At 43.4% G+C, this 27,739-nt stretch overlaps 1 protein-coding gene across 10 annotated transcripts in view; it reads left to right on the top strand.

The window, feature by feature from the left end:
• PLCB4 (phospholipase C beta 4) overlaps positions 1–27,739 on the top strand; it is a 380,991-nt gene that overhangs the window by 262,668 nt on the left and 90,584 nt on the right. For all 10 annotated transcript variants that reach the window (XM_073553858.1, XM_073553856.1, XM_073553855.1 and 7 more), the window contains 4 exons: positions 13,536–13,644; positions 14,151–14,361; positions 18,101–18,194; positions 22,989–23,068. In XM_073553858.1, the coding sequence (XP_073409959.1) occupies positions 13,536–13,644; positions 14,151–14,361; positions 18,101–18,194; positions 22,989–23,068 (494 nt within the window). The remainder of the gene's footprint in view (positions 1–13,535; positions 13,645–14,150; positions 14,362–18,100; positions 18,195–22,988; positions 23,069–27,739) is intronic.

Below are 27,739 nucleotides of genomic sequence, written 5' to 3'. Positions count from 1 at the left end.
TGGTCCAGCTGAAGGTTTGCCTAGCCTTGTTCTATGTGAACCTCTAGGTGCAACCGGTGAATTGCTTCCCCATTTTTCCCTTTTTTCCTATTTCATGTTTGCTTCCTCAGTGGCTTTGTAATGGCTCCATATATGTGCTGATGCGCTCCTCTTGTTGGGTGATTGTTTTTCTGCAGAAATGTTATATTTTTTATTGTTTTTTGTTTTTTTTTTGACTGTGTATTTATTCCTCATGCCTCTGTTGTAATGATGCAGTCGATTTTCTTCCGCCTGTCATGCTGCGCAATCTGATGAACAGAAATGTGCAATAAAATATTATTAATTCGTTCTAAAGAGCTTCTGTTACAGTGGCACACATTAGGATTTGCTGCAGACTGTGCCCGATGCAGCAGCTTGTCCCCGCGCTAAGCCATTGTATTGTAATTGCCCTAAATCATCTATAAGAAGCCTGGGGAATGTTTATACCTAACTGCAGAAAACAGATGTTCACTTGCCATTCACTTTACTACTGTATTTTTTTCATATGTCCAGATATGAAACATCCAAAGCATTGGATTATATACATATATACAATAGTGGCCCCTCAATGCGTATTCAGCGTCTCAGCATGGTTTTGGTCTTTCCTTGCCCATTCACTTGTCTCAACAAATCCTGAAGTGTGTAGCCTGAAATTACCGGTTATTTTAAAAAAAAAAAAAAAAATCAAAATAATGATTTTGTGATATGCTGTCAATAGATGTCTATGTCATGTATTTCTATCTGTAGCCTCGCAATGTTTGGGATGCGTATTGCGCCCTGTTGAGGGTTTAACTAGCAAGTTATGCTTTTTGTTTATTGAGAAATTGGTCGGAAATCAAGAAATATTAGAAGGGACACTTCTGTATATTTTTAAGTTTTGCTGCCTTAAATAATCATTGTCGTTACAACAAGTTTTGAATAATTAAAAATAGAAGCAATTATACGATAAGTAATACATCTTATGATAGAGTTCTGCTTCTTTCTCCAATTATAAGGAGACACTTCTCCCCCCAACCCGTCCAGTGGCATCGTCTTCATTTAATCTGAAAAACAACACCAATCCATCTTGAAAGACAACTTATCCAAGCACCCATAGGAGAGATTGCCAATGGCTACTGGGTCTAACTCGGGACTATTATACTAAGCCACAAATCAATGCGGACAACAAAAATATATTCAAATTAATCTTATCATTATCAATGAATAATAATTATAAAAGTATAAAATTGGGAGAATTACACAAAGGAAGCCATCAAAGTGTTGTATAGAATAAATAATGCATGCACAGAAGATTAACTACTTGCAGACTGCCCATAAAACGTATACATTCGGGTAGTCCACGTTCTACTCTGCAATGATGTTCTAAAATGTCACTGCAAAGTAGAGCAACTGCACGGACAGCTGAGGTTCCCATAGAAGTTTATTACCATCTCTGCCGTCGATTACTATATACACAGAACATAACAAGCACTGTGTATACAGTAAAAGGAAATTCCAACAGCGCTTCCTCCTTCTGACCCAGCGCTCGTGATCGCTGGGTGTAGGAAAAGAGCAGCAACTGCTGGATCATAGAAGACTCAGCTCTGATATGTAGCCAAGAGACTGATTTCCACTGTAACTGGGGCCAGTATAACAGCCCCAGTTCAGGGGAATATGGAATAAAAATAAATAAATGTTGAAATGCTTAGCATAGGTCTTTTATCCACTTATGAGGAGCACAATATGTGAAATAAATAATAAAAATAAACATATAAATAAAAACTAATAAATAAATACATAATCAAAACAAATTGTCATGGTTTGAACAGGGTTCTTGCCCTGCACTCACAGGGTTAAGTGTACGTGGCCTCTTTCTGGATCTGGGAGGGTTATTTATACTCACTCTTTACCAGGGTTCTCTGTCAGCCATACTGTTATTCTGGCTGTGTGTCTGACCCCCCCTGGTGTACTTGTGTATTGCATTGCTTGTTTGCTTTCCGTGTATGACCCAGTCTGTTCCCTCACTCTGTCCTCCGTCTCTCGTTTTGGTACTATTGTCTTTTCTGGTTCTGACCTCCTGGCTTGGCTATCGTTACTCAGTTACAGTTTACCCCTATTGTACCATCTATTGCCTGTTCTGGTTTTCTGATCTATTGCTACGTCCTGACTATCCATTCTGTCTAACCCTTTGGTACTGTATTGCTATCTCGTGCTTTGACCTCGGCTTGATCTGGTTTCTGTCTCTGTCTATGCCCCTTGGTAATATTGTCCAGTAGTTACCTCTCTAGGAGTTTCCCTGCAGCTCCTAGCTCTGTGGAGCTTAGGCCACGCCCCCAGCAGTCACGTGCTTCAGGTCCTCTGAGCCTGGAGCATGCATCGTCACCACTGCTGCCCCGCTCCGCAGGTATCTTTGTGCACAGTTTTTGTACTCAGGGCACACGCACTGGCTAAGTGCGCAAGTGCAGTGCGGTGTTCCTGACACAAATATTCACCACCAATCCAAATCATTGTTACTAGTGAAGCATGGCGAAACGTGCGTCAGTGTATTTCACCACTATAGGGCCTATATTGATCTTTTGACTACTATTTTGTTTCTGATTGTTTTCTAAACTTTCTTCTGACTATCTTCATGGTGTGTCATGTATTCTTTGTCAAGTGAAAGAATACAGTGAGAAAATAGTTTTTCATTAATGGGGTTGTCTCTTATGTTCTGTTGAGCAAGAGATGTACAGTACATCGTAGACAGAGGTCCTCGAATTGGGATCTCTAAAAATCAGCTGGGCATGTCGGGAAAGGGAAGCGAGTCAATAAATTGATCACCCTGGTGGCTTTGCAAAAGCAAACATCAACGATAGATGTCCTTTTGCTTGGATACATTGGCTAAAATGTGAGACCATTGTTCTGATTAAAGGGAACCTGTCACCTCCTTTTCTCAGCTATGAGCTGCGGCGCCTCCCATCTTCATACGATGTCGTCATCTTCCTTGCTTCGTGTGCACAGGCGTACTGATCTGCCCTGTTGAGGGCAGAGCCAAATACTGCAGTGCGAGGCGCTGGGCCTCTCTGACCTTTCTGGGCGTCTGCGCACTGCAGTACTTGGCTCTGCCCTCAGCAGTGCAGATCAGTACACCTGCGCAGGAGCCACGACACGAAGCAAGGGAGATGACAACATCGCTTGAAGATGGGAGGCGGGGGACCTGGACCTGCGACGCCCATCGGACCGGACCCCCCCCCCCCATCCCAGGTGAGTATAATAAAACTTTTTTCTTCTCTTTCAGGTCTGATCGGGGGCTTATCTACAGCATTATAGAATGTTGTAGAAAAGCCCCGAAAGGCAGTGGCCACAGCTTATTGCGGAAAAAGGAGGTGACAGGTTCCCTTTAAGTTTGGACAATATTGTAAAATATGGACAACCATTGATTTTAATAAGCCTTCCGTAATACCGTGTTTTCTCAGCAGTTGCCACTGCAGGAGATGAGCGCCACTTCAGTTTCCCTCAACATCTGATTTTCATGCAAGTCGATTAGGATTTCTTGCTTGAACTACAAGACTACACTTTTATGAACGCAGCGATACCAAATATGTGTAGTTTTGTTTGCTCATTTTTAATGGGGGAAAAGGGAGGTGATTTTAACTTTTGCATTTGTTTTATTTTTTTATATTTTTAAACACTTTTTTTTACCTTTTTAATTTATTTGAAGGTACGATTGTCTGATCGCTTGTACTGTACATAGCAGTGCACTAGGACTGCAATGTATAAAAAAAAATCCAGATCTCCTATGCTATACGCTGGCTTTCTCAGGAGTATCGTAATATCAGGCACAGGGGTCATCAGGAGACGTCTGGGTGTCATGGCTACCCACCAACGCCCTGTGATCACGTTATAGGCGCGCCGATGGGTTGGTGTAATTACGTGGTCCCCTGCCGGTGTGCGGTAGATGCCACTGTCAGAAATTGACAGCAGCCCACTTAATAGGTTAACATTAATGTCAGAGGTCATGAAGGAGTTAAAGGGAATCTGTGACCAGATTTTTTGCTACCTCATCTGAGAGCAACGTAATGTAGAGAAAGAGATCCTGATTTCAATTATGTGTCACTTAGCTTACTGGGTGCAGCAGTTGTGACACAGTCAGAGTTATTAGATGGAGCATGTAGCAGTGCTTAGAAAGCTAACCCCGCCCACACCACAGCTTTCGATTTACATCGTTTATTGACAGTGAGCTGCTAATCAGTACTGGGGGTGTGGTCGGACCAGGTCTCACCACCAGGCAACGATAATCTCCTGCTGATAAAATACTCATTGTATTGCATAAATAGCACACAGACTAATAAGTGACACATCGTTGAAATCACTGTCTAAGCTCCTACCTCATGCTGTCTTCAGGTTACATAGCAAAAACCTGCTGACCGATTCCCTTAAAGCCATAATTTTTCTGTGTAAGATATAGTGCTGTGTACCGTCCAAAAAAAACCTTTCAATAATAGGTTTGCTTTGATAGAAATGAATACAGACGGTCGTTAAGTACGTTATCGTCCTCCATGGCAGACCTATACGATCTATACACAAGCACCAAGGATTTAGGTAATTAAACACATGGTAAAGTGATGGTAAATTAATAATCCCTCATTCATCTTTTCTGGACTGATTGTGAATAGATAATGATACCTGTAATTCAGATAAAACCGTTTGAAAAAGTGTGGTCTTGTTGCCTTCACCCCCCTTCCACAATAAGTTAAAACCGATTTTGGTGCATTTGCCAGCTTAAGGGTGAGTTCATATTAGATGATTTTTCGTCATTTTTTTCTACAGCAAAGCCTGATCTCTTGGCAGGAAAGGAGCTGCAGTAAAAGAAGCATGTTTTTCCTTGCGTTTTTTTTGCGGCTTTTTTTAGCGGCGGTTTTGACATGCTAAATTTGTTTCTTGTTCGTGCTGGTAAAGTTTAGTGTTGAAAAAAAAACCTCCTATTCCAAAAAATAAGATTTTGGCACAAAAAAACGCTGGAAAACCTGATACCTACGTTTTTTTCAGTTTTTTTTCACCACCTATTCAAGTCAATGGATGAAATACACTAAAAACCTGCTGAAAGTAGTGACATTCTCTACGTCCAAAAAAACATGCAAGGCACAAAATACTGATGACAAAAAAACCCAATGTGTGTGTGAGATTTCTGAAATCTCATAAGCTTTGCTGGTACTGTAAAAAGCAGCTGAAAATAAGCATAAAAAAAGCCTAAATAGTCTAAGTTGGTAAAGTGAAGTGAGAAAAATATAGGCAGAAATTAAATTTATGGGCTAAAATAAATAAATAAAAATTGACGTGCAAAAAATTTCTGGTGCAAGCAATCGCCCCCCCCCCCCCCATAAGTCATAAGTCACATGCTTAGTGGAAGGAAGTCCACCTGTATGCAGCCTTATTGTCACATGTCTGTCAGTCTATACTTTACCTTTTCTGAAAGGCCAAAGAGGCTGCAACACCATAAAGCAAGATGCACCACTAACCAAACACCATGAAGACCAAGGAGGTCTCCAAACATGTGACGGACAAAGTTGTTGAGAAGTAAAAGCCAAGGTTGGGTTATAAAAAATATCCCAATCCATTATCATCGAATAAAAAGAACATAGTACCACAACAAACCTGCCAAGAAAAGGCCAACCACCAAAACTCTCAGCCTGGCCAAGGCGGGCATTAATCAGAGAGGCAGCACAGAGGCCAAAGGTAACCCGGAAGGATCTGCAGAGTTCCCAAGCATAGACTACAGTATCTGTCCATATGACTACAATAAGCTGTACACTCCATAGTGGTGGCCTTTATGGAAGAGTGGGCAGAAAAAAAACCTTTATTTATACACAAAAATTGTGAGACTGGTTTTGAATTTGCTAAAAAACATGTGGGAGTCTCCTTAAATGTATGGAGGAAGGTGCTGTGGTCAGATGAGAACAAAATTGAACTTTTTGGCAATCAACGTCAACGCTGTGCCTGGCATCAAACTAACACAGCTCATGACCTCAAGAACACCATCCCCACAGTGAAACATGGTGGTGGAAGTATGTTGTGGGGATGTTTTTTGGCAGCAGGGACAGGGAAAATAATCTAAGTCGAAGGGAAGATGGATGATGCTAAATACTGTGATATTCTTGAGCAAAACCTGTTTCAGTTTGTCAGTTCTTTGAGATTGGGATGAACTTTCACCTTCAACAAGACAGTGACCCAAAGCATGCTGCTAAAGCAACACTGAAGTTGTTTTATGGGAAGCGGGTAAATTGTGTTGGAGTGGCCTAGTCAAAGCCTAGACCTTAATCCAATTGAGAATCTGTGGTCAGACTTGAAGATTGCCGATCACCAAAAGAAACATCTAACTTGAAGGAGCTGGAGCAGTTTTGCCCTGAGGAATGGCCAAAAATCCCAGTGGCAAGATGTGAAAAGCTCATAGAGACTTATCCAAAGCGACTTGCAGCTGTAATTTCTGCAAAAGGAGGCTCTACAAAGGACTAATTTTAGGGGGTGAATAGTTATGCACACTGAAGTTTATAGTTATTTTGTCCTATTTATTTGCTTTGCAATCAAAAGAAAACCAAATGTTCACAGTTGTAGGCATGTTCTATACATGAACTGATCCAAACCCTAAAAAAACCTGTGAAATTCCAGGTTGTGAGGTAGTAAGACATGAAAAATACCAAGGGGGTGAATAGGTCGTACGTACAACAGCAATTGGGTCCATGACCTCTGTAGATGGGTGGTAATATGATAAAAAACACAACTTGTAATTCATAAAATAAAGGGTTATATAGTAGAGAAAAAAGATAAGCCCCTTGTTTCCCCTGCAGCTCACCTTTTAGCAGAGCACTTACACATACGGGGAGGAAGTGCTGTGGATTCTCAGTATCAGACGGGGGCTGTTTTGTAGATTTTTCTTTAAAGGGAATCTGTCACCCATATTTAGTGATACCATGTTAAGATATCACTAAATTGTGCGTCCCATAAGGATTCTATTCGGGCTTTTGACTCCCCCCGACCCCGCACCTTTGAGGCATAAATACCTTTTTTAGCTTGGTGATGCATGCAAATCGCCGTGGTCCGGTCCGATGGGCGTGGCTTAGTTGTCTTCCCCCCCCCACCTCCTCGGCTTGCTTCACGTAATCTTCGTCTGTGAATACCACAGACGCCATTGGTTTCCGTGCTTGCGCAATGCAAAAGGCCTCCGGCGCCCACAGTTGGGCAAAGCATACTGGGCAGGCGCCGGGGGCCTTTACATTGCGCAAGTGCGGAAACCAATGGCGTCTGTGGTATTCACAGACGAAGATTACGTGAAGCAAGCCGAGGAGGTGGGGGGGGAGAAGACAACTAAGCCACGCCCATAGGTCCGGACCGCAGCGATTTGCATGCATCACCAAGCTAAAAAAGGTATTTATGCCTCAAATGTGCGGGGTCGGGGGGAGTCAAAAGCCCGAATAGAATCCTTATGGGACGCACAATTTAGTGATATCTTTACATGATATCACTAAATATGGGTGACAGATTCCCTTTAATATTGTGTTTTAGTATTGACCTTATTGCATATAGAATATATCAGATATGATTTTCCTGGGTTTTAAACAGTTCATTATTTGTATATATTTTTGAGGAATCTAATAAAAATATGTTTTTCCTTTACGGACAAACAGTCTTTCAATCTCTCATCTAAACCCTGCATAGCGAAGAGACAATGCAAAATAAAATAATCACAAGTCCAGGCAATCCCCATAATACGGACACATTGCCAAGACAAGTCTTGGATCATCATGACTATGGGATTCCTTCCAAAATCAAATTCACTTAGAAAGCCTCAAGATTCCTGACCTCAGATCAGACTTTCCAACTCCCAGTTAGGTAATGAAAAAAGGCTTTTCCTTTTTTAGTTGTTCCTTTTAGACCTGCTCACCTTCCTACGTGGCCCTTAGCCTGGCACCGCGCACTATACCGCCATCTGTGACAGCGGTGAGAATTCACGATGGGGTGTGAAGCAGGCAGGCGTTTCATAGGGTGACACTGAAAAATGATCCCTTGTTTCACTATATGAAAAAATAAATCATTGCTACGTACAAAAACGTAATAATACTTCAATTTCTATTATGTTTCAAGAACATTCCGTTTTTCTCTGTCCTTGCTTTTATACATCTGTAAGTAAAATTACTGGAGTTATGTAAAACAATAATCATTTCTTGACGCCGTTCCTAGATCTCGGCCATGGATGTAGCATGTGTTGCAGATGGAGTTGAGCAATGGCCATGTTGGTAGTGCAGACTAGATCCCTACGACCTCCTCCAATCAGCCTGGATCCCAGATCCCTATTCTGATTATTAGGTCCGGTGCGACGTCATCAATGTAGCATAACGCACGCATGACGACGCAATGGGCCTACCAATCAGAAGAGATGCCAGGTAGGAGGACGTTCGCAGGGCACTGGTCTGGCAGCCTCGGACTACCAAAGTGGTCTGTCTACTATAATGGCCGTTGGACATTTATCTTGTGAATCTTTTTGCTCAACTTTAGTTACTAATCATATTTAAGGGCAACTTGCCAGCAATGTTGATCCGCCTACACTTTTAACTTGGTGAAACAAATTCAAACACATAACCTTTTTATTGTGCTTGGTGATATAAGGCAGCTGCTCGCCCATGGACACATGTGCCATTAAGCATCGGGCATGCAGATTTTTGTGCTGATGTTGATACCAGAAGAGGTCTGGCTCTGCAGTAACTGAGTCAGCAGGCGAGTTTTATGCCCTTTGCACCTCAGCACTTGGGTAACTTTACGTGATCCTCACTTTAAGGGGGAGTGGAAAAGACCACGAATGAACGACTGCAGATCCAATCATAAAACAATATAAATCTTTATTAAGTATTATGCAGGTAAAGACAGTGACAGGTGGAAGTGCAGGCACGGACAAACCGCGCAACGTATTTCAAAGAACGCTTAGACCCCCGAAAACCTAAGAGTGGAACATAAGATAGTATAGCAATAAATTTGCGGTGTCACTTGTATAGTTGACCAGAGGCAAAGCCACAAGTACATCAACCAAAGGGGTTAAATACAACCACCTGATGGACACAGTTAGCTGCCAAGGAGAACCGTGCTCACTACTAGCCTGTTTGGTGAGATGACAAGTGTCATAAAGCTATAACTCATTATGCATTGCCAAGCCATAAAATACAACATTACCTCAAGTGAGCGGCACGGTGGGGGTTACAGGGGTCTGCGCGTGTGCCCGGACGCGCGTTTCGGATGCTCGTCCTTCGTCCCTGTACTGTACTGGTCTGTACTGTAAAATAAATATCAGTAATAAAATCAATTAAAGGGAATCCGTCAACAGGTTTTTGCTACCCTATCTGAAAGCAATATGATGTAGGGGCAGATACCCTGATTCCAGTGAGGTGTCACTTACTGGGCTGCTTGCTGCAGTTTTGATAAAATCACTGTTTTATCTGTTACAGATCTACCAATTTTTTGACTGTGGATCTCTGTGTAAACCTGACCACATCACTGATTGGCAGCTTTCTGTGTACACTGTGTATAGGCAGAAAGTGCTGGAGGCGGGGTTATAGACAGATCATGTCTATGGAGGACTAGTCTAGATGACAGTTGGTTTTGATAAACTGTGGTTTTATCAAAACCACAGCAAGCAGCTCAGTATCTGACACATTGCTGGAATCAGGGTCTCTATATTGTGCTGAACTCAGATTGTCAAAACCTTGTCACAGTTTCCCTTTAATGATTTGCTATAAATTATCCACCTACATCACAAATTTATGTCCAAGGCCAGGGTCAAACTTGCGAGAAACTTGCATGAGTGTCGGGTCTCAGTACTCGGTGCTGCCGGCACTTGGACCGGAGCGCTCAGCTGCATAGAAATACATGCAGCCGCACACTCTAATCCCGAATGCCGGCAGCAGTGCCGGGTATTGAGACTCAAGACTCGTGCGAGTTTCTCGCAAGTGTGACCCCGGCCTAAATCTGAAAATAGTGAACAATTAGACTTGTTGCAATATAAAATATGTTTTATACTATTTAGCTATTTTTTTTAGAAAAGCTTCATGATTATGTATTGTCAGCGGTGCTTGCATGTTAGATATCATTTTTCATTAAAACAATTATACAGAAAAATCAACTTAAAGGGTTTGTCTGAATTTACCTCCTACCCAAATTTCAAACACTCAGACCAGATGAGACCAGAATTGAGCTTTATGGCCACTAAGGTAAACACTATGTTTGGCGTCAAACCAACATAGCTCATCACCCCAAGAACACCATCCCCACAGTAAAACATGGTGGTGGCAGCATCATGCTGTGGGGATGTTTTTCACTCATTAGCTCATTATGTCATACTAGATGGTGGCCCGATTCTAATGCATCGGGTATTCTAGAATATGCATGTAGTTTATTTATGAAGTTTTAAAAATAATGCAATAATGCACCCTCCAATCCTGATATGCATGGTCCTCTCACCTCCCAATCCTGATATGCATGGTACCTCTCCCCCCTTATCCTGGTATGCATGGTCCCCTCACCTCCCAATCCTGATATGCATGGTCCCCTCACCCCCCAATCCTGGAATGCGTGGTCCCCTCACCCTCCAATCCTGGAATGCATTCTCCTCTCACCCTCCAATCCTGGTATGCATTGTCCTCTCACCCCTCTTTCCTGGTAAGCATGGTACCCCTCACCCCCCAATCCTGGTAAGCATGGTCCCCTCACCCTCCAATCCTGATATGCATGGTCCTCTCACCCCCCCAATCCTGATATGCATGGTACCCCTCACCCCCCAATCCTGGTAAGCATGGTCCCCTCACTCTTCAATCCTGGAATGCATGGTCCTCTCACCCCCCAATCCTGGTATGCATGGTCCCCTCACCCCCAATCCTGATATGCATGGTCCTCTCACCCCCCAATCCTGATATGCATGGTACCCCTCACCCCCCAATCCTGTTAAGCATGGTCCCCTCACCCTCCAATCCTGGAATGCATGGTCCTCTCACCCCCCAATCCTGGTATGCATGGTCCCCTCACCCCCAATCCTGATATGCATGGTCCTCTCACCCCCCCTTTCCTGGTATGCATGGTCCCGTCACCCATCTTTCCTGGTATGCATGGCCCCCTCACCCCCCCTTTCCTGGTATGCAAGGTCCCCTCACCTCCCTTTCCTGGTAAGCATGGTCACCCTCACCCCCTTATCCTGGTATGCATGGTCACCCTCACCCCCTATCCTGGTATGCATGGTCACCCTCACCCCCCTTTCCTGGTATGCATGGTCCCCCTTCCCTCCCATTGGTGGTATGCATGGTCCCCCTCACCCCCCTTTGCTGGTATGTATGGTCACCCTCACCCCCCATTGCTGGTATGCATGGTCCCCCTCACCCCCCTTTCCTGGTATGCATGGTCCCCCTCCCCCCCATTGCTGGTATGCATGGTCCCCCTCCCCCCCATTGCTGGTATGCATGGTCCCCCTCCCCCCATTGCTGGTATGCATGGTCCCCCTCCCCCCATTGCTGGTATGCATGGTCCCCCTCCCCCCATTGCTGGTATGCATGGTCCCCCTCACCCCCCCATTGGTGGTATGCATGGTCACCCTCACCCCCCTTTCCTGGTATGCATGGTCCCCCTCCCTCTCCCCCCATTGCTGGTATGCATGGTCCCCCTCCCTCCCCCTATTGCTGGTATGCATGGTCCCCCTCACCCCCCTTTGCTGGTATGTATGGTCACCCTCACCCCCCTTTCCTGGTATGCATGGTCCCCCTCACCCCCCCCTTCCTGGTATGCGTGGTCTCTGTTAAAAAAAAAATAGTTGTATACTCACCTTCCGACAGCCTCCGATCTTCTTTCCGCGCACCCAGCCTCGCGGTCCCAGTAATGCATTGCGCGAAACACCGCTGATGACGTCACATTCTTGCGAGAGTGACGTCATCTCCGGTCTAAGGCGCAAGGCATTACTGGGACTGTGAGGTTGTCGGAAGAAGAGAATAATTTTTTATTTTAATTCTCTTTTTTACAGATCAAGGCCTGCCGCCCCATTGAGCGCTGCGCCTGACTGCGCCCGCCGCTGATTGGTCGAGGCCGCCAGCTGCAGGCGCAGCTTACCGTTACAAACAGCTGCACCTGTCGCTGATAGGACCAATCAGCGACCCGCGATTTCGGTTACAGACAGACATGATAAGGCGTTTATATATATAGATGAGGCATGTGAGGACATCCCATTCCTTGTACCTGACCGCTGCAGTCACTGGTCTTAGTGTCCAAACAGGACTTGACAGTGTGGTGACCCCATGGGTGGCCTGCACTGGATCCACAGTGCAGCGTCGGACAATCCTGTTAAGTTGCCCATATGGGATAGATAAGTATTGGCCATACCTGCTGAATTTGGCAAGACCCGTAAGCCTTCTAATGTATATGGGGTTGTTCCAACTCTCTCCTGATCATCTGTCACCAGAAGTGTCATCCCCATTCAGAGCACCCTAGGCCGAGTGTTATGAATGGGTCACCAAGGAGGATGGCAGGAACAGGCTAAGCCACTAGAAAACCAGAGAAGTTGGTAACTAAGCGGATTGCAGACCCCTGCTCCTATCCACACAACTAGCAGTAGCCGTGGAGCGTACCTACGATGCCCTAGATGCCTCGGCACAGCCGGAGAGCTAACTAAGCCTAAAGCAAGAAAGGTGAAATCTTAACTGCCCTGGAGCAGACCCCAAAATAAATAGATAGCCCCCAAAAATATATTGTCGGTGAGACAAGATAAAACACAAACGCAGGCAGAAAAATAGACTGAGCAAACGATGGGGCCCAAACTGACTAGACAGGACAGGAAAGGAAAGGAAAGGCACTGTCTGCAATCACGCAAAAACCCTGAAAAATCCAACACATCTGATGTACAAAAAAACACTGAAGTCACACGACTTCGCCCCCCACTATATCAGCACTCCGGTATGAACTGGAAGCAAAGCAAAAGAGACCAATATAACGGGACTGAACAAACTGACACAGGCTGCAACATATGGAGCGGTGGTCCAGCACAGCCCCCAGAGGAGCAAGCTGAACCCGCACAACAAGCAGAGAGAGACAAAACCAGATCCGATGCAAAGGATTAGCAAATGAACCACTTAGCTGAACAATGCAGGATCACGGCAGGAGACATCAGACCTCTGAATGGACAGGAAACCAATCACCAGCAGGGATTGCAGGAAGTCTGCAGACTTAAATACTCCAATCAGTAACCCCAGATCTCCAAACGTCATCATCATCATCAGGTGGCAGACCTCTGTCAATCTGGCCAGCTCCACTACCTCCAGTAACCACTAGAGGGAGCTTCGACTCAGAAGTCTGAGCCAGGGAATTCACAACAGCCGAGCATACATGTCTATGGGTCATGGGGGAGTGGGCAAAAATAGCTGTTAGCAAGTGACCATGATGCTGACAGTTACCTATGGTACAGCCATTGTTGTGACACAGGTATGTAGCGCTCTGTGAGGAGCATGCACATTGCTTAATCCTAATTTCCTTTTCATATGTAGAGTCAAAGAGACCCTCGGCTCAATGAAATCTTGTTCCCGTTCTTTGACACTAAGCGGGCCATGCAGATCGTAGAGATGTATGAACCTGATGAAGAACTGAAGCAAAGAGGTAGGGCTGTCTGGACTCAGGACAATTCCCCTTGTGTAATTATTTTGCTCATGCCCAAAGGCACCCCAGCGAAATAAATAGCGAGGCGCTTTAGCCCTGGCAGTGGGGATGCATAATAGAGCAATTTATAAGCCATATGGGCTTCCTGATAACCTGCCCAGACTCGTATACCGCCAGCTTCATTTACAGTGAAAACATCTCGTCTGTAAGAACGGAGATCCAAAATGTAATCCAGAACGGCCAAGTAGACCACAAACAAGCCGTTCATTGAAAATTTGACAGTACTGACCCCGCGACCTAGAAAATGGAGCTCAGGTTCCAAATCTCCGCGGCTCACAATGCGATGTTAATCTCAATTACTTTGGCCTTTTCCTCTCCTTGTCTCATGTAAAATTAGGCTGCATGTAGCCAGACAGGAATAATCTAGCTGAATTACGGGTAGCCATGGGTGCTGCAACAATAAAGACCAAGTCTTTATTCATTTCTTCGTTTTGTTTTTTTTTCAGGCCACATTTCTAGTGATGGATTTTGCAGATACTTGATGTCTGATGAGAACGCACCAGTCTTCTTAGACCGCTTGGAGCTGTACCAGGAGATGGAGCACCCGCTGGCGCACTACTTTATTAGCTCCTCCCACAATACGTACCTTACCGGCAGACAGTTTGGAGGCAAATCTTCAGTAGAGATGTACAGACAGGTCCTGTTAGCTGGATGCAGGTTGATATTTTTTTGTATTTTATACTTTATTCTTAGAGCCAGTGCAGTAATAAAAGTTTTAAATGGTTTCCATCATGCAGTCGTGGTACAATTGTGCTCAAAAGTTTACATACCCCAGCAGAATTTTTACTTTCTTGGCCTTTTTTCAGAGAATATGAATGATAACACCAAAACTTTTTCTCCACTCATGGTTAGTGCTTGGGTGAAGCCAGTTATTGTCAAGCTACTGTGTTTTCTCTTTTTAAATCATAATGACAACCCAAAACACCCAAATGATCCTGATCAAAAGTTCACATACCCTGGTGATTTTGGCCTCATAACATGCACGAAAGTTGACACAAATGGGTTTGAATGCCTACTAAAGGTAACATCCTCATCTGTGACCTGTTTGCTTGTAATTAGTGTGTGTGCATAAAAGCGGAGTGAGTGTCTGGGATCCAGACAGACTCTTGCATCTTTCATCCAGCCACTGACGTTTCTGGATTGTGAATCATGGGGAAAGCAAAAGAATTGTCAATGGATCTACGGAAAAAGGTAGTTGAACTGTATAAAACAGGAAAGGGATACAAAAAGATATCCAAGGTGTCACGGTCACGTGTGTCTGGACGCAGCGAGTACCGCAAGGCAAACCCATATGACACACGTGACCCTGGATACACCGCCTCCAACTGGCAAATTTAGGTATTACACGTATTTATACAATAATCTGGAAACCCCGTCTCCAGTAAGGCAAATTTAAATAATAAAGAGGAACCTGGGTAACATTAACAATGGTGGGCCCTGCGATAGGAAATAGGGACTTGGAGACCTCCTGCACTCCCCTGAGCCAGAGTCCCTGCACTCCTAAAGTTCCCTATGCCGGTTCCGCACCGGGCGACGCACAGGAACCTTAAAACCCTGACTCGCCCTGACCCTAAACCCTCACTAGGGAATTGGTCGGTGCGGAAACTAATCCCACCACTGCACTAAACACACACAAGGGAAAGTGACAATACAGGGGGAACACCACTTAGCTTTGCTCTGTTGCGTACGCTCCTAGCAACAGAGCCACCACCTGCGTGTATCTTCTCCACCCGGATCCATCACCATAACCGGATCCATCACCATAGTGCAGCCTTGGAGCAGAGTCCACCACCAGTTGCAGCTGCCCAGTAACCAGAGTCCCAAAGATGAGTCCAGCTTCTGCCAAAAAGTCCAGCATGTTTGAGTCCAGTTTTCAGCAACCAAGTCCAGCATGCTGAGTGCAACTCTCACCATCGTCGCCACTCCACCAAGCCATGCAAGCACCTCCTGCTGACACCATAAACTGCGACTCCACCACGCCATTCCAGCCCTCCATGCAGACTCCATAGCTGACTCAACCCCTCTGGCTGGGCTGCCCAGGACTCTCATTCAGCTCCTTCTTTCACCCAGGCTTACTTGTGAATGACTAACTCACAATATCACCAACAGTGGTTGAACACACCTGACTCTTTTATAGAGACTCACACCAGATTTATAATTACGTGCACATTAAACCAAAGAAACCCACCACCGGGGCAGCTTAGAATGAACGACACCACATGTAATAATTCTAATGGCCACCGGGGGCAATCACACCACTTTGGCACCAAGCCAAAGGAAAAAAAGTTCACTTTGTCCATTTACTTGTCAGATCTACCTTGGATCATGGCACAAGGAATTGATAATGCCAGTCAGCAGCGTTCAAACTGTGATTAAAAATTGGAGAATCAGGGGCTGTATAAAAACAAAACCACAGTCAGGTAGACCAACAAAAAAATTTGTCCACAACTGCCAGGAAAATTGTTCGGGATGCAAAGAAAAACCCACAAATAACATCAGCTGAAATACTGGTCTCTCTGAAAACTAGCAGTATGGCTGTTTCAAGATGTACAATAAGGAGGCACTTGAAGAAAAATGGGCTGCTTGGTTGAGTCGCCAGAAGAAAGCCATTACTGCCCAAATGCCACAAAGTATCTCACCTACAATACACAAAACAGCACAGATACAAGCCTCAAAACTTCTGGAATAAGGTAATTTGGAGCGATGAGACCAAAATTGAACTTTTTGGCCACAACCATAAACATTACATTTGAAGAGAGGTCAACAAGGCCTATGTTGAAAGGAACACCATTCCTACTGTAAAGCACGGAGGTGGATTGCTGATGTTTTGGGGATGTGTGAACTACAAAGGCACAGGAAACTTGGTCAACGTTGAAGGAAGAATGAATTCAGCACGTTATCAGCAAATACTGGAGGCAAATTTGCAATCATCAGCCAAGAAAGTTGCACATGGGACGTACTTGGACATTCCAACATGACAAAGATCCAAAACACAAAGCCAAGTTGACCTGTCATTGGCTACATCCGAACAAAGTGAAGGTTCTGGAGTGGCCATCTCAGTCTCCTAACCTCAATATCATTGAGCCACTCTGGGAGATCTCACACGTGCAGTTCATGCTAGACAGCCCAGGAATGTACAGGAACTGGAGGCTTTGTGCCAAGAAGAGTGGGCAGCTTTACCATCTGAGAAAATAAAGAACCACGTCCACAACTAGCACAAAAGACTTCAAGCTGTCATTGATGTTAGAGGGGGCAATACACAGTATTAAGAAATGGGGTTTGTGAACTTTTGATCAGGGTTATTTGGATGTTTTGGGTTGTCATTAGGATTTAAAAAGAGAAAACGCAGTAGTCTGACAATAAATGGCTCCACCCAACCACTAACCATGAGTGGAGAAAAAGTGTTGGTGTTATCATTCATATTCTCAGAAAAAAGGCCAAGAAAGCAAAAATTTTGCCAGGGTATGTAAACGTTTGAGCACAACTGTATATCTTATTGAGTGTACTGATGAGCACAACAGCCGTGTGATTTTCAAGGTAATTTAAAGTCTAGATACACAACAAAAAGTGCAGTAAATGTATTGTAAACCAAATACCTTACAAAACTACATTTCAATAAATCATAGTTCATATGTAGGCAATTTTCATAAAGGGATCTGTCAGTAGGCTTTTGCAATGTGATTTGAGATCAGCCTGCTGCAGGGGCAGAGAGCCTGATTCCAGGGATGTGTCACTTATTAGGCTGTATGCTGTACTTTCAATACAATCAGAGTTTAATCAGCAGGAGATTATAACTAGAGAACTAGATCTCACCTGCAAGCGTGTCAGGCTAATCAGTGTGACCTCGCCCCCCGCCGTTGATTGGCTACTTTCTGACAGTGTTCAGAGGAAGTTGCCAATCAGTAGTGTTGGCGGGGTTATACACAGCTTAGTGTTTTGAGCACTACTAGACCTTTAACAGAGAAAACAAGGATTTTGTCAAAACTGCACCAAACAGCCCAGTAAGGGATTCATCACTGAAATCAGGGTCTCTGCCCCTAAATCATGTTGCTCTCAGATAACAAAAAACTGCTGACAGATTCCCTTTAAGTTTTCTTTGATTAAGAGGTTTCTATTGCTTACTGCCCTTATCCTCTGACAGGCTACAGGCTGTTACCATCCCCCTTATCAGAGGTTGTGTGTCCTTACCGCCTGGCATTGTCAGTCATGATTAGGCAGTATCATGTTGTGTTTGGACACACACCCCAACTGGTAACACCCAGTTGCCAATTTATTCACAGATTTCTAGTAGGAATAACCGAGAAACTGCAGCCACTAAATCACTGGGAAAACTTGTTTAATGTGGAATTAACATTTACATATTTGAACTTTACATATATTTTTATTTCATATGAAGGTGCGTTGAATTGGATTGCTGGGATGGTAAAGGTGAAGATCAGGAGCCTATCATAACACACGGGAAGGCGATGTGCACAGATATCCTCTTTAAGGTATTAATAGTGTTGCATGTGAATCCATTCATCTGCAGTGTACCATACTGTCTACGGTACTGATACATTAAGTGTTAACAATATATTCTATATCTTATTTTATGAAGTGTACGGTATTGCCTGATTGGATCGTCCCAAACAGTGGTCTCAAGCCTGTGGGTTTAAAAGATATGGACACCTCTGGTGGTATTTTTGCATTTTGGTTTCAGTAAAAGTTTTGCGCCCTTTTGGCTTTTATAGGCACTTTATTGACTACATAATGAGCTAACAGAGAATCTGTCAGTGAGCTGGTTCTGACACAGAGTGTTTTCCTATATAGTATCTGTCTTTTTCTGAGCTGTATTTTGACCACATCAAAGTTCAGCTCAACTTTGAGGTGGTTATATATTACATGAGAGCAGCTCAGAAAAATACAGACGTAAGAGTAACAAACTACCCGTCAGAACATGACGACCGATGGTTTCCTAGTTAACGCATTTTGCAGCCAGCAATACGCAGTGCAGCACAGGGGCTATAGAAGGTAAATGGTGCAAAATTTTTAATCAAAGCCATGGATTTGCCAAAATACATAGATTTAAGTAAAAAGAATGCCTCCAAAGGTGTCTTGTTGTAGAACTACAGCCCTACGTAAATACATTTTTTTAAAGCAAAGTCTTAGCAATATTCTTATTCCGTAAACCCTTCTGATTATGTATTTAATGGTGCGTAGGGGAAATCGGGGGACTTACCGATCGCTGTATTGTCAGGTTTACAGTGCTGCCCCGGTCCTCTTCTTCTAGCCCACATGAGCGCTCCTCAGCTCTCCTGGCTCATATAGCATCTAATGTTTGGGGCAGTCGCCGCTTCCCCGATGTTAGCCAATAGTACTGGCAATAAACCATGAACCTGGTCTCCCCGCACAGCAAACACCTAATATTTCCATTTATCATCTTGATTTAAAACCGAGACAAGAGAACTGTATTTTTTTGAACGTTGGGAGTACAGACATGATGGGTTATAAAAAATCGAGAAAATGAGGCCGACGTTCTGCAGTACTTCCAGTGTTTGGAAATTTGTGCCAAGTCATCTTGCCAACTTTACTGCCGGTCTTAACTTTGCTCTTTTCTAGCTGTCTACATTTATTGGAGATAACCTTTCTATGTTTAACAGATGACAGCGCAGTAAAGGTACTGTCACACTTAGCGATGTACCAGCGATCCCGACCAGCGATATGACGCGGTCAGGATCGCTGGTGCATCGCTAAGTGGTCGCTAGTGAGCTGCCACACAGGCAGATCTCACCAGCGACATCGCTGGGGACGGGGGTCGCTACTTACCTGTCACACCAGGCGAACCTGCGTCCTCCCGCCCGCGTCCACGCGTCGCTCGTCGTCACAGCAGGAAGCGCCGCAGGAAGCTGACGACGAGAAACGGTCCAGCCTGTTCTCGCGCGATCAGCGATAAGCAGCGCGGGAGCCGGTCGTAGGTAAGTATCAGACACAGCGATATCGCTATCAATATCGCTATAATGTCACAAGTTATAACATATTGCTAGCGATATCGCTTAATGTGACAGGCCCTTAAGGCTGAAATTCGCATTGTGATGCCATGTGGCATAGGGGCCAATATCTGTAAATGTCCATAGGTCTGTAGGAAAAACCATTGTATTGTGATTTTAGAAACAGTTTACTAAAGAAACCGCTCAGGGACAGATTCACCTGTGCTGCTACTTATGCCTAAAGCCCACGTGTGTGAATCCATAGTTTGGCGCTTCTACAGTTGTGGCCAAAAGTATTGACACCCCTGCAATTTTGTCAGATTTTCTTCCTGAAAATGATTGCAAACACAAATTCTTTGTTATTATTATCTTCATTTAATTTGTCTTAAATGAAAAAACACAAAAAGAATTGTCCTAAAGCCAAATTGGATATAATTCCACACCAAACATAAAAAAGAGGGTGGACAAAAGTATTGGCACTGTTCGAAAAATCATGTGATGCTTCTCTAATTTGCGTAACTAACAGCACCTGTAACTTACCTGTGGCACCTAACAGGTGTTGGCGATAACTAAATCACACTTGCAGCCAGTTGACATGGATTAAAGTTGACTCAACCTCTGTCCTGTGTCCTTGTGTGTACCACATTGAGCATGGAGAAAAGAAAGAAGACCAAAGAACTGTCTGAGGACTTGAGAAACCAAATTGTGAGGAAGCATAAGCAATCTCAAGGCTACAAGTCCATCTCCAAAGACCTGAATGTTCCTGTGTCTACCGTGCGCGATGTCATCAAGAAGTTTAAAGCCCATGGCACTGTGGCTAACCTCCCTAGATGTGGACGGAAAAGAAAAATTGACAAGAGATTTCAACGCAAAATTGTGCGGATGTTGGATAAAGAACCTCAACTAACATCCAAACAAGTTCAAGCTGCCCTGCAGTCCGAGGGAACAACAGTGTCAACCCAAAACTTACCTGAAAAAGCCTAAAATGTTTTGGAAGAATGTTCTCTGGTCAGATGAGACAAAAGTAGAGCTTTTTGGGCAAAGGCATCAAAATAGAGTTTACAGGAGAAAAGAAGAGGCATTCAAAGAAAAAAACACGGTCCCTACAGTCAAATATGGCGGAGGTTCCCTGATGTTTTGGGGTTGCTTTGCTGCCTCTGGCACTGGACTGCTCGACCGTGTGCATGGCATTATGAAGTCTGAAGACTACCAACAAATTTTGCAGCATAATGTAGGGCCCAGTGTGAGAAAGCTGGGTCTCCCTCAGAGGTCATGGGTCTTCCAGCAGGACAATGACACAAAACACACTTCAAAAAGCACTAGAAAATGGTTTGAGAGAAAGCATTGGAGACTTCTAAGGTGTCCAGCAATGAGTCCAGACCTGAATCCCATAGAACACCTGTGGAGAGATCTAAAAATGGCAGTTTGGAGAAGGCACCCTTCAAATATCAGGGACCGGAGCAGTTTGCCAAAGAAGAATGGTCTATAATTCCAGCAGAGCATTGTAAGAAACTCATTGATGGTTACCGGAAGCGGTTGGTCGCAGTTATTTTGGCTAAAGGTTGTGCAACCAAGTATTAGGCTGAGGGTGCCAATACTTTTGTCTGGCCCATTTTTGGAGTTTTGTGTGAAATGATCAATGTTTTGCTTTTTGCTTCATTCTCTTTTGTGTTTTTTCATTTAAGACAAATTAAATGAAGATAATAATACCAAAGAATTTGTGTTTGCAATAATTTTCAGGAAGAAACTGAGTATTATCTGACAAAATTGCAGGGGTGTCAATACTTTTGGCCACAACTGTAGATATCTGCAGGCCCACAGTATAACTATGTGTGCCTACTCTTTAATATGGAGGCAAATAGGTTTGTGCTCTTAATGTGAAAAAAGGCTAAAAAATGCTTCCCTGTTAAATTGGATACCATAGAGCATTGTTTTTGGAGGCGAATCGGTGCCATATGAAGTACACATAGTGTCTTTGGAATATGGAACCTTAGGAACTCCAAGTACCTCTTCACACGGTCCGTGCACATAGCAGTACCATATGCATAAGACCTTGTACAGACTGGTTTATGGAGTTTGATTGCTCAGTGGATGTCAACCAGGAGATGCACTCATTAAAGAGGGCCTGTCACTAGCCATAAATACTGTGTATATATATATATATATATATGTATACTTATATATATATATATATATATATATATATATTTTTTTTTTTTAAACCAGCTGCCCTATTGAATCTGGTATTGTTTTTGTTTTGTTCCTGTGTCTGTATATTCCTGAGATATGGCGCCTCTTAGGCTACTTTCACACTAGCGTTTTTTTGCGCTGTGCAGCGTGCGCTGTCCAAAACGCATACAAAAAACACATCAAGCGTTTTGTATGCGTTTTCTTATTTTATGCGCATGCATTTTAACCAGTTTGTAGCCATATTGACTCTTAAAACGCATGCGATTTTAAACGCTGACGTGTGCATGTTCATGCGCACGTCTGCGTTCCCATAGACTGTAATGTGATTTTTCGTCGCATTCCGTGCGCACGCGTGCGCATGCGTTTTTTTGAGACAGGTCGGACGGACCAAAAATGCAATAGGTTGCGTCCGGCGCGCCTGGGCGCACACCACAAAAAACCGCATGCGCACAAAAACGCATACGAATGCGTGCAAACGCTAGACCATGCGCCCCCATGTTAAAGATAGGGTATCAGGACGCATGCGCATGTACGTGCACGATGCGCTGCGCTAAAAAACGCTAGTGTGAAACCAACCTTACCTGTATGTAAATGCAGTCTTTTTTATCCAAATGGGAATGGTCCTGAATTGTTCTCTATGGGTGTCCTATTGAGAATTACAGAATCACACTCCCTTGACTAATCAGACTAAATCTGTCCACAAGGAAGAAGAGTCAAATCTCAAGAATAGAGTGGTACAATAATGAAAAAATAGCAACAACAGTTTCAGGAGAACTGTGGCATTTGGAGCAACAACAAAAAAAACATTTATGGCAAGTGATGGGTCCTGCCAAACCGTGTACTGTAGTACTGTGATTTATTGCAATCTTTAACCCTAAAAGCAAGGCTGGCAAATAAATCCAGATGTCAGATAAGTAAATACAATCCCGTGTCTCTTTTTAGAGCTGATTTTGGACCGGCTGTTCTAATATCATTTTATTGCACTTCATATGGTTTTATTGTGTCCCTGGATTTGAACGTTATGTAACAGAAGCTGCTGGCTGCAGTTCTCGGCATAATGACCTGCTACGATTATTTAGCCATTAAAAAAATCATTAAAAATCCCTACCTCTCTGGTGATTTTTACAGGATGTAATACAAGCCATCAAGGAGACAGCATTTGTCACGTCGGAATATCCTGTAATCCTGTCATTTGAGAATCATTGCAGGTACTCAGCTTCATTCTCTCCATCGTTGGAAATATTGTGTATTTTTTGTGAGTTTGTAAAAAGGAATATTTAATTTCCTTCCATTACTGCACCGTAATCCTAAAATGTAATTTGTGCTCTATAAAGGGAAGCAAAATCTGCAAATATATTAGGTCTACTGCATAAAAATGGATCTAACTAAAAGTGTTGGTGTTGCCCATAGCATTTAGATCAAAAGTGCTGGTGTTGCCCATAGCATATAGATCAAAAGTGCTGGTGTTGCCTATAGCATATAGATCAAAAGTGTTGGTGTTGCCCATAACATATAGATCAAAAGTGTTGGTGTTGCCCATAGCATGTAGATCAAAAGTGCTGGTGTTGCCCATAATATAGATCAAAAGTGTTGGTGTTGCCCATATAATATAGATCAAAAGTGTTGGTGTTGCCCATATCATATAGATCAAAAGTGCTGGTGTTGCCCATAGCATATAGATCAAAAGTGTTGGTGTTGCCCATAGCATATAGATCAAAAGTGCTGGTGTTGCCCATAATATAGATCAAAAGTGTTGGTGTTGCCCATATCATATAGATCAAAAGAGTTGGTGTTGCCCATATCATATAGATCAAAAGTGCTGGTGTTGCCCATAGCATATAGATCAAAAGTGTTGGTGTTGCCCATAGCATATAGATCAAAAGTGCTGGTGTTGCCCATAATATAGATCAAAAGTGTTGGTGTTGCCCATATCAAATAGATCAAAAGTGCTGGTGTTGCCTATAGCATATAGATCAAAAATGCTGGTGTTGCCCATAGCATATAGATCAAAAGTGCTGGTGTTACCCATAATATAGATCAAAAGTGCTGGTATTACCCATAATATAGATCAAAAGTGTTGGTGTTGCCCATAGCATATAGATCAAAAGTGCTGGTGTTGCCCATATCATATAGATCAAAAGTGCTGGTATTACCCATAATATAGATCAAAAGTGTTGGTGTTGCCCATAGCATATAGATCAAAAGTGCTGGTGTTGCCCATATCATATAGATCAAAAGTGCTGGTATTACCCATAATATAGATCAAAAGTGTTGGTGTTGCCCATAGCATATAGCTCAAAAGTGCTGGTGTTGCCCATAGCATTTAGATCAAAAGTGCTGGTGTTGCCCATAGCATATAGATCAAAAGTGTTGGTGTTGCCCATAGCATATAGATAAAAAGTGTTGGTGTTGCCCATAGCATTTAGATCAAAAGTGCTGGTGTTGCCCATAGCATATAGATCAAAAGTGTTGGTGTTGCCCATAGCATATAGATAAAAAGTGTTGGTGTTGCCCATAGCATTTAGATCAAAAGTGCTGGTGTTGCCCATATCATATAGATCAAAATTGTTGGTGTTGCCCATAGCATTTAGATCAAAAGTGTTGGTGTTGCCCTTATCATATAGATCAAAAGTGCTGGTGTTGCCCATATCATATAGATCAAAAGTGCTGGTGTTGCCCATAGCATTTAGATCAAAAGTGCTGGTGTTGCCCATAGCATTTAGATCAAAAGCGGTGGTGTTGCCCATATCATATAGATCAAAAGTGTTGGTGTTGCCCATAGCATTTAGATCAAAAGTGCTGGTGTTGCCCATAGCATTTAGATCAAAAGCGGTGGTGTTGCCCATATCATATAGATCAAAAATGTTGGTGTTGTCCATATCATATAGATCAAAAGTGTTGGTGTTGCCCATAGCATTTAGATCAAAAGTGCTGGTGTTGCCCATAGCATATAGATCAAAAGTGTTGGTGTTGCCCATAGCATATAGATAAAAAGTGTTGGTGTTGCCCATAGCATTTAGATCAAAAGTGTTGGTGTTGCCCTTATCATATAGATCAAAAGTGCTGGTGTTGCCCATATCATATAGATCAAAAGTGCTGGTGTTGCCCATAATATAGATCAAAAGTGCTGGTGTTGCCCATAATATAGATCAAAAGTGTTGGTGTTGCCCATAGCATTTAGATCAAAAGTGCTGGTGTTGCCCTTATCATATAGATCAAAAGTGCTGGTGTTGCCCATATCATATAGATAAAAAGTGCTGGTGTTGCCCATAATATAGATCAAAAGTGCTGGTGTTGCCCATATCATATAGATAAAAAGTGCTGGTGTTGCCCATAGCATTTAGATCAAAAGTGCTGGTGTTGCCCATATCATATACACTCACTGGCCACTTTATTAGGTACACCATGCTAGTAAGGGGTTGGACCCCCTTTTGCCTTCAGAACTGCCTCAATTCTTCGTGGCAGAGATTCAACAAGGTGCTGGAAGCATTCCTCAGAGATTTTGGACCATATTGACATGATGGCATCACACAGTTGGCGCAGATTTGTCGGCTGCACATCCCTGATGCGAATCTCCCGTTCCACCACATCCCAAAGATGCTCTATTGGATTGAGATCTGGTGACTGAGGAGGCCATTTGAGTACAGTAAACTCATTGTCATGTTCAAGAAACCAATCTGAGATGATTCGAGCTTTATGACATGGCGCATTATCCTGCTGAAAGTAGCCATCAGATGTTGGGTACATTGTGGTCATAAAGGGATGGACATGGTCAGCAACAATACTCAGGTAGGCTGTGGCGTTGCAACGATGCTCAATTGGTACCAAGGGGCCCAAAGAGTGCCCAGAAAAAATTCCCCACACCATAACACCACCACCACCAGCCTGAACCGTTGATACAAGGCAGGATGGATCCATGCTTTCATGTTGTTTACGCCAAATTCTGACCCTACCATCCGAATGTCGCAGCAGAAATCGAGACTCATCAGACCAGGCAACGTTTTTCCAATCTTCTACTGTCCAATTTCGATGAGCTTGTGCAAATTGTAGCCTCAGTTTCCTGTTCTTAGCTGAGAGGAGTGGTACCCAGTGTGGTCTTCTGCTGCTGTACCCCATCTGCCTCAAAGTTCGACGCACTGTGCGTTCAGAGATGCTCTTCTGCCTACCTTGGTTGTAACGGGTGGCAATTTGAGTCACTGTTGCCTTTCTATCAGCTCGAACCAGTCTGCCCATTCTCCTCTGACCTCTGGCATCAACATGGCATTTCCGGCCACAGAACTGCCGCTCACTGGATTTTTTTTCTTTTTCGGACCATTCTCTGTAAACCCTAGAGATGGTTGTGCGTGAAAATCCCAGTAGATCAGCAGTTTCTGAAATTCTCAGACCAGCCCTTCTGGCACCAACAATCATGCCACGTTCAAAGGCACTCAAATCACCTTTCTTCCCCATACTGATGCTCGGTTTGAACTGCAGGAGATTGTCTTGACCATGTCTACATGCCTAAATGCACTGAGTTGCCGCCATGTGATTGGCTGATTAGAAATTAAGTCTTAACACACAGTTGGACAGGTGTACCTAATAAAGTGGCCAGTGAGTGTAGATCAAAAGTGTTGGTGTTGTCCATATCATATAGATCAAAAGTGCTGGTGTTGCCCATATCATATAGATCAAAAGCGGTGGTGTTGCCCATAGCATATAGATCAAAAGTGTCGGAGTTGCCTAAAACGAAACAGTGATGGTGTTGCTTAAAATGAAAAAGTCCTGGTGTTGCCTAAAACGAAATAGCATTTAGCTCAAAAGTGCTGGTGTTGCCCATAGCATTTAGATAAGTTCCCCAGGCTTTGTGATAAATATAATTAGAGTTGCCAAGCATCATGAAGATGACTATGTGCTGGGCAAGATGGGATAGATTCTAAAACGACAGGGACTTAATCTTACAGAGCATTTCTAGCCACATTACATTTTTACAAATAGCCAACAATGTTGTAAATTACCCAAATTTTGCACATTACCAATGCCATGCTGCACTCATGCCAGCACTTGGGGATGTGTGACCAACCACTCAGAAGCAGGCATTGAGTAATTCAGCTTTGATGGAAAACTGGATTATCCGGGGAAACGAGAGAATTCTTTTCAAATAGAAGAAAAGGGCTAAAGCCTCAACTGTGTGGAATAGGACTTAATCGTTAAGGGGGGTTTCCAACTCTAATATATCTTTTAGAAATAGCTGGCAAAGGTTTCATAGTTTTTAAAGTAATCATTAGTCCATCAAGTTCAGCCAATAATCCTACATGTTGATCCAGAGGAAGGGAAAAACCCCATGAGGCAGATGCTAATTGCCTCATATAAGGTGGAAATTTCCTTCCCAACTCCACATACGGCAATCAGACTAGTTCCTTGGATCATCCTCCCATTACAGAATCAAGAACCCATAACCTGTAATATTATATTTATCAAAAAATGCATCCAGACCCTCATTAAACTTTTTTGGTGAATCAACCATTACCCCATCATTTGTCAGAGTTCCATAGTCTCACTGCTCTTACAGTAAGGAATCTCTGTCTGTGATGATGATTAAACTTCCTTTCCACTAGATGTAAAGAATGCCCCCTTGTCATCATTGCAGGTTTAGGTGTAAAAATGATCAAAAAGGTGAAAAATAACAAACCAATTCCCTGCTGCTCCCTTGTCATTACTTCCATGGTGTCCTGACAGCCTCTATCACCTGGCTCCAGGGATGATGTGTGAACATGGTGTATGGCCACTGGGAAGTGGGAAAGATAGGGTCTTCAAATAGCATAATGGAGTGCTTTGCCTGAAAAAAGAAAAAATAACTTTAAAATGGATTCTTTACAGTAACAGCAGTCTAGTTGTGGAAT

The sequence above is a fragment of the Dendrobates tinctorius genome, unplaced genomic scaffold (assembly GCF_039654945.1).
Source record: "Dendrobates tinctorius isolate UK_male_01 unplaced genomic scaffold, ASM3965494v1 ptg000203l, whole genome shotgun sequence".
Taxonomy (NCBI): domain Eukaryota; kingdom Metazoa; phylum Chordata; class Amphibia; order Anura; family Dendrobatidae; genus Dendrobates; species Dendrobates tinctorius.
The sequence above is the reverse complement of the archived record's forward strand: the minus strand, read 5'-3'. Positions and strand labels throughout refer to the sequence as shown.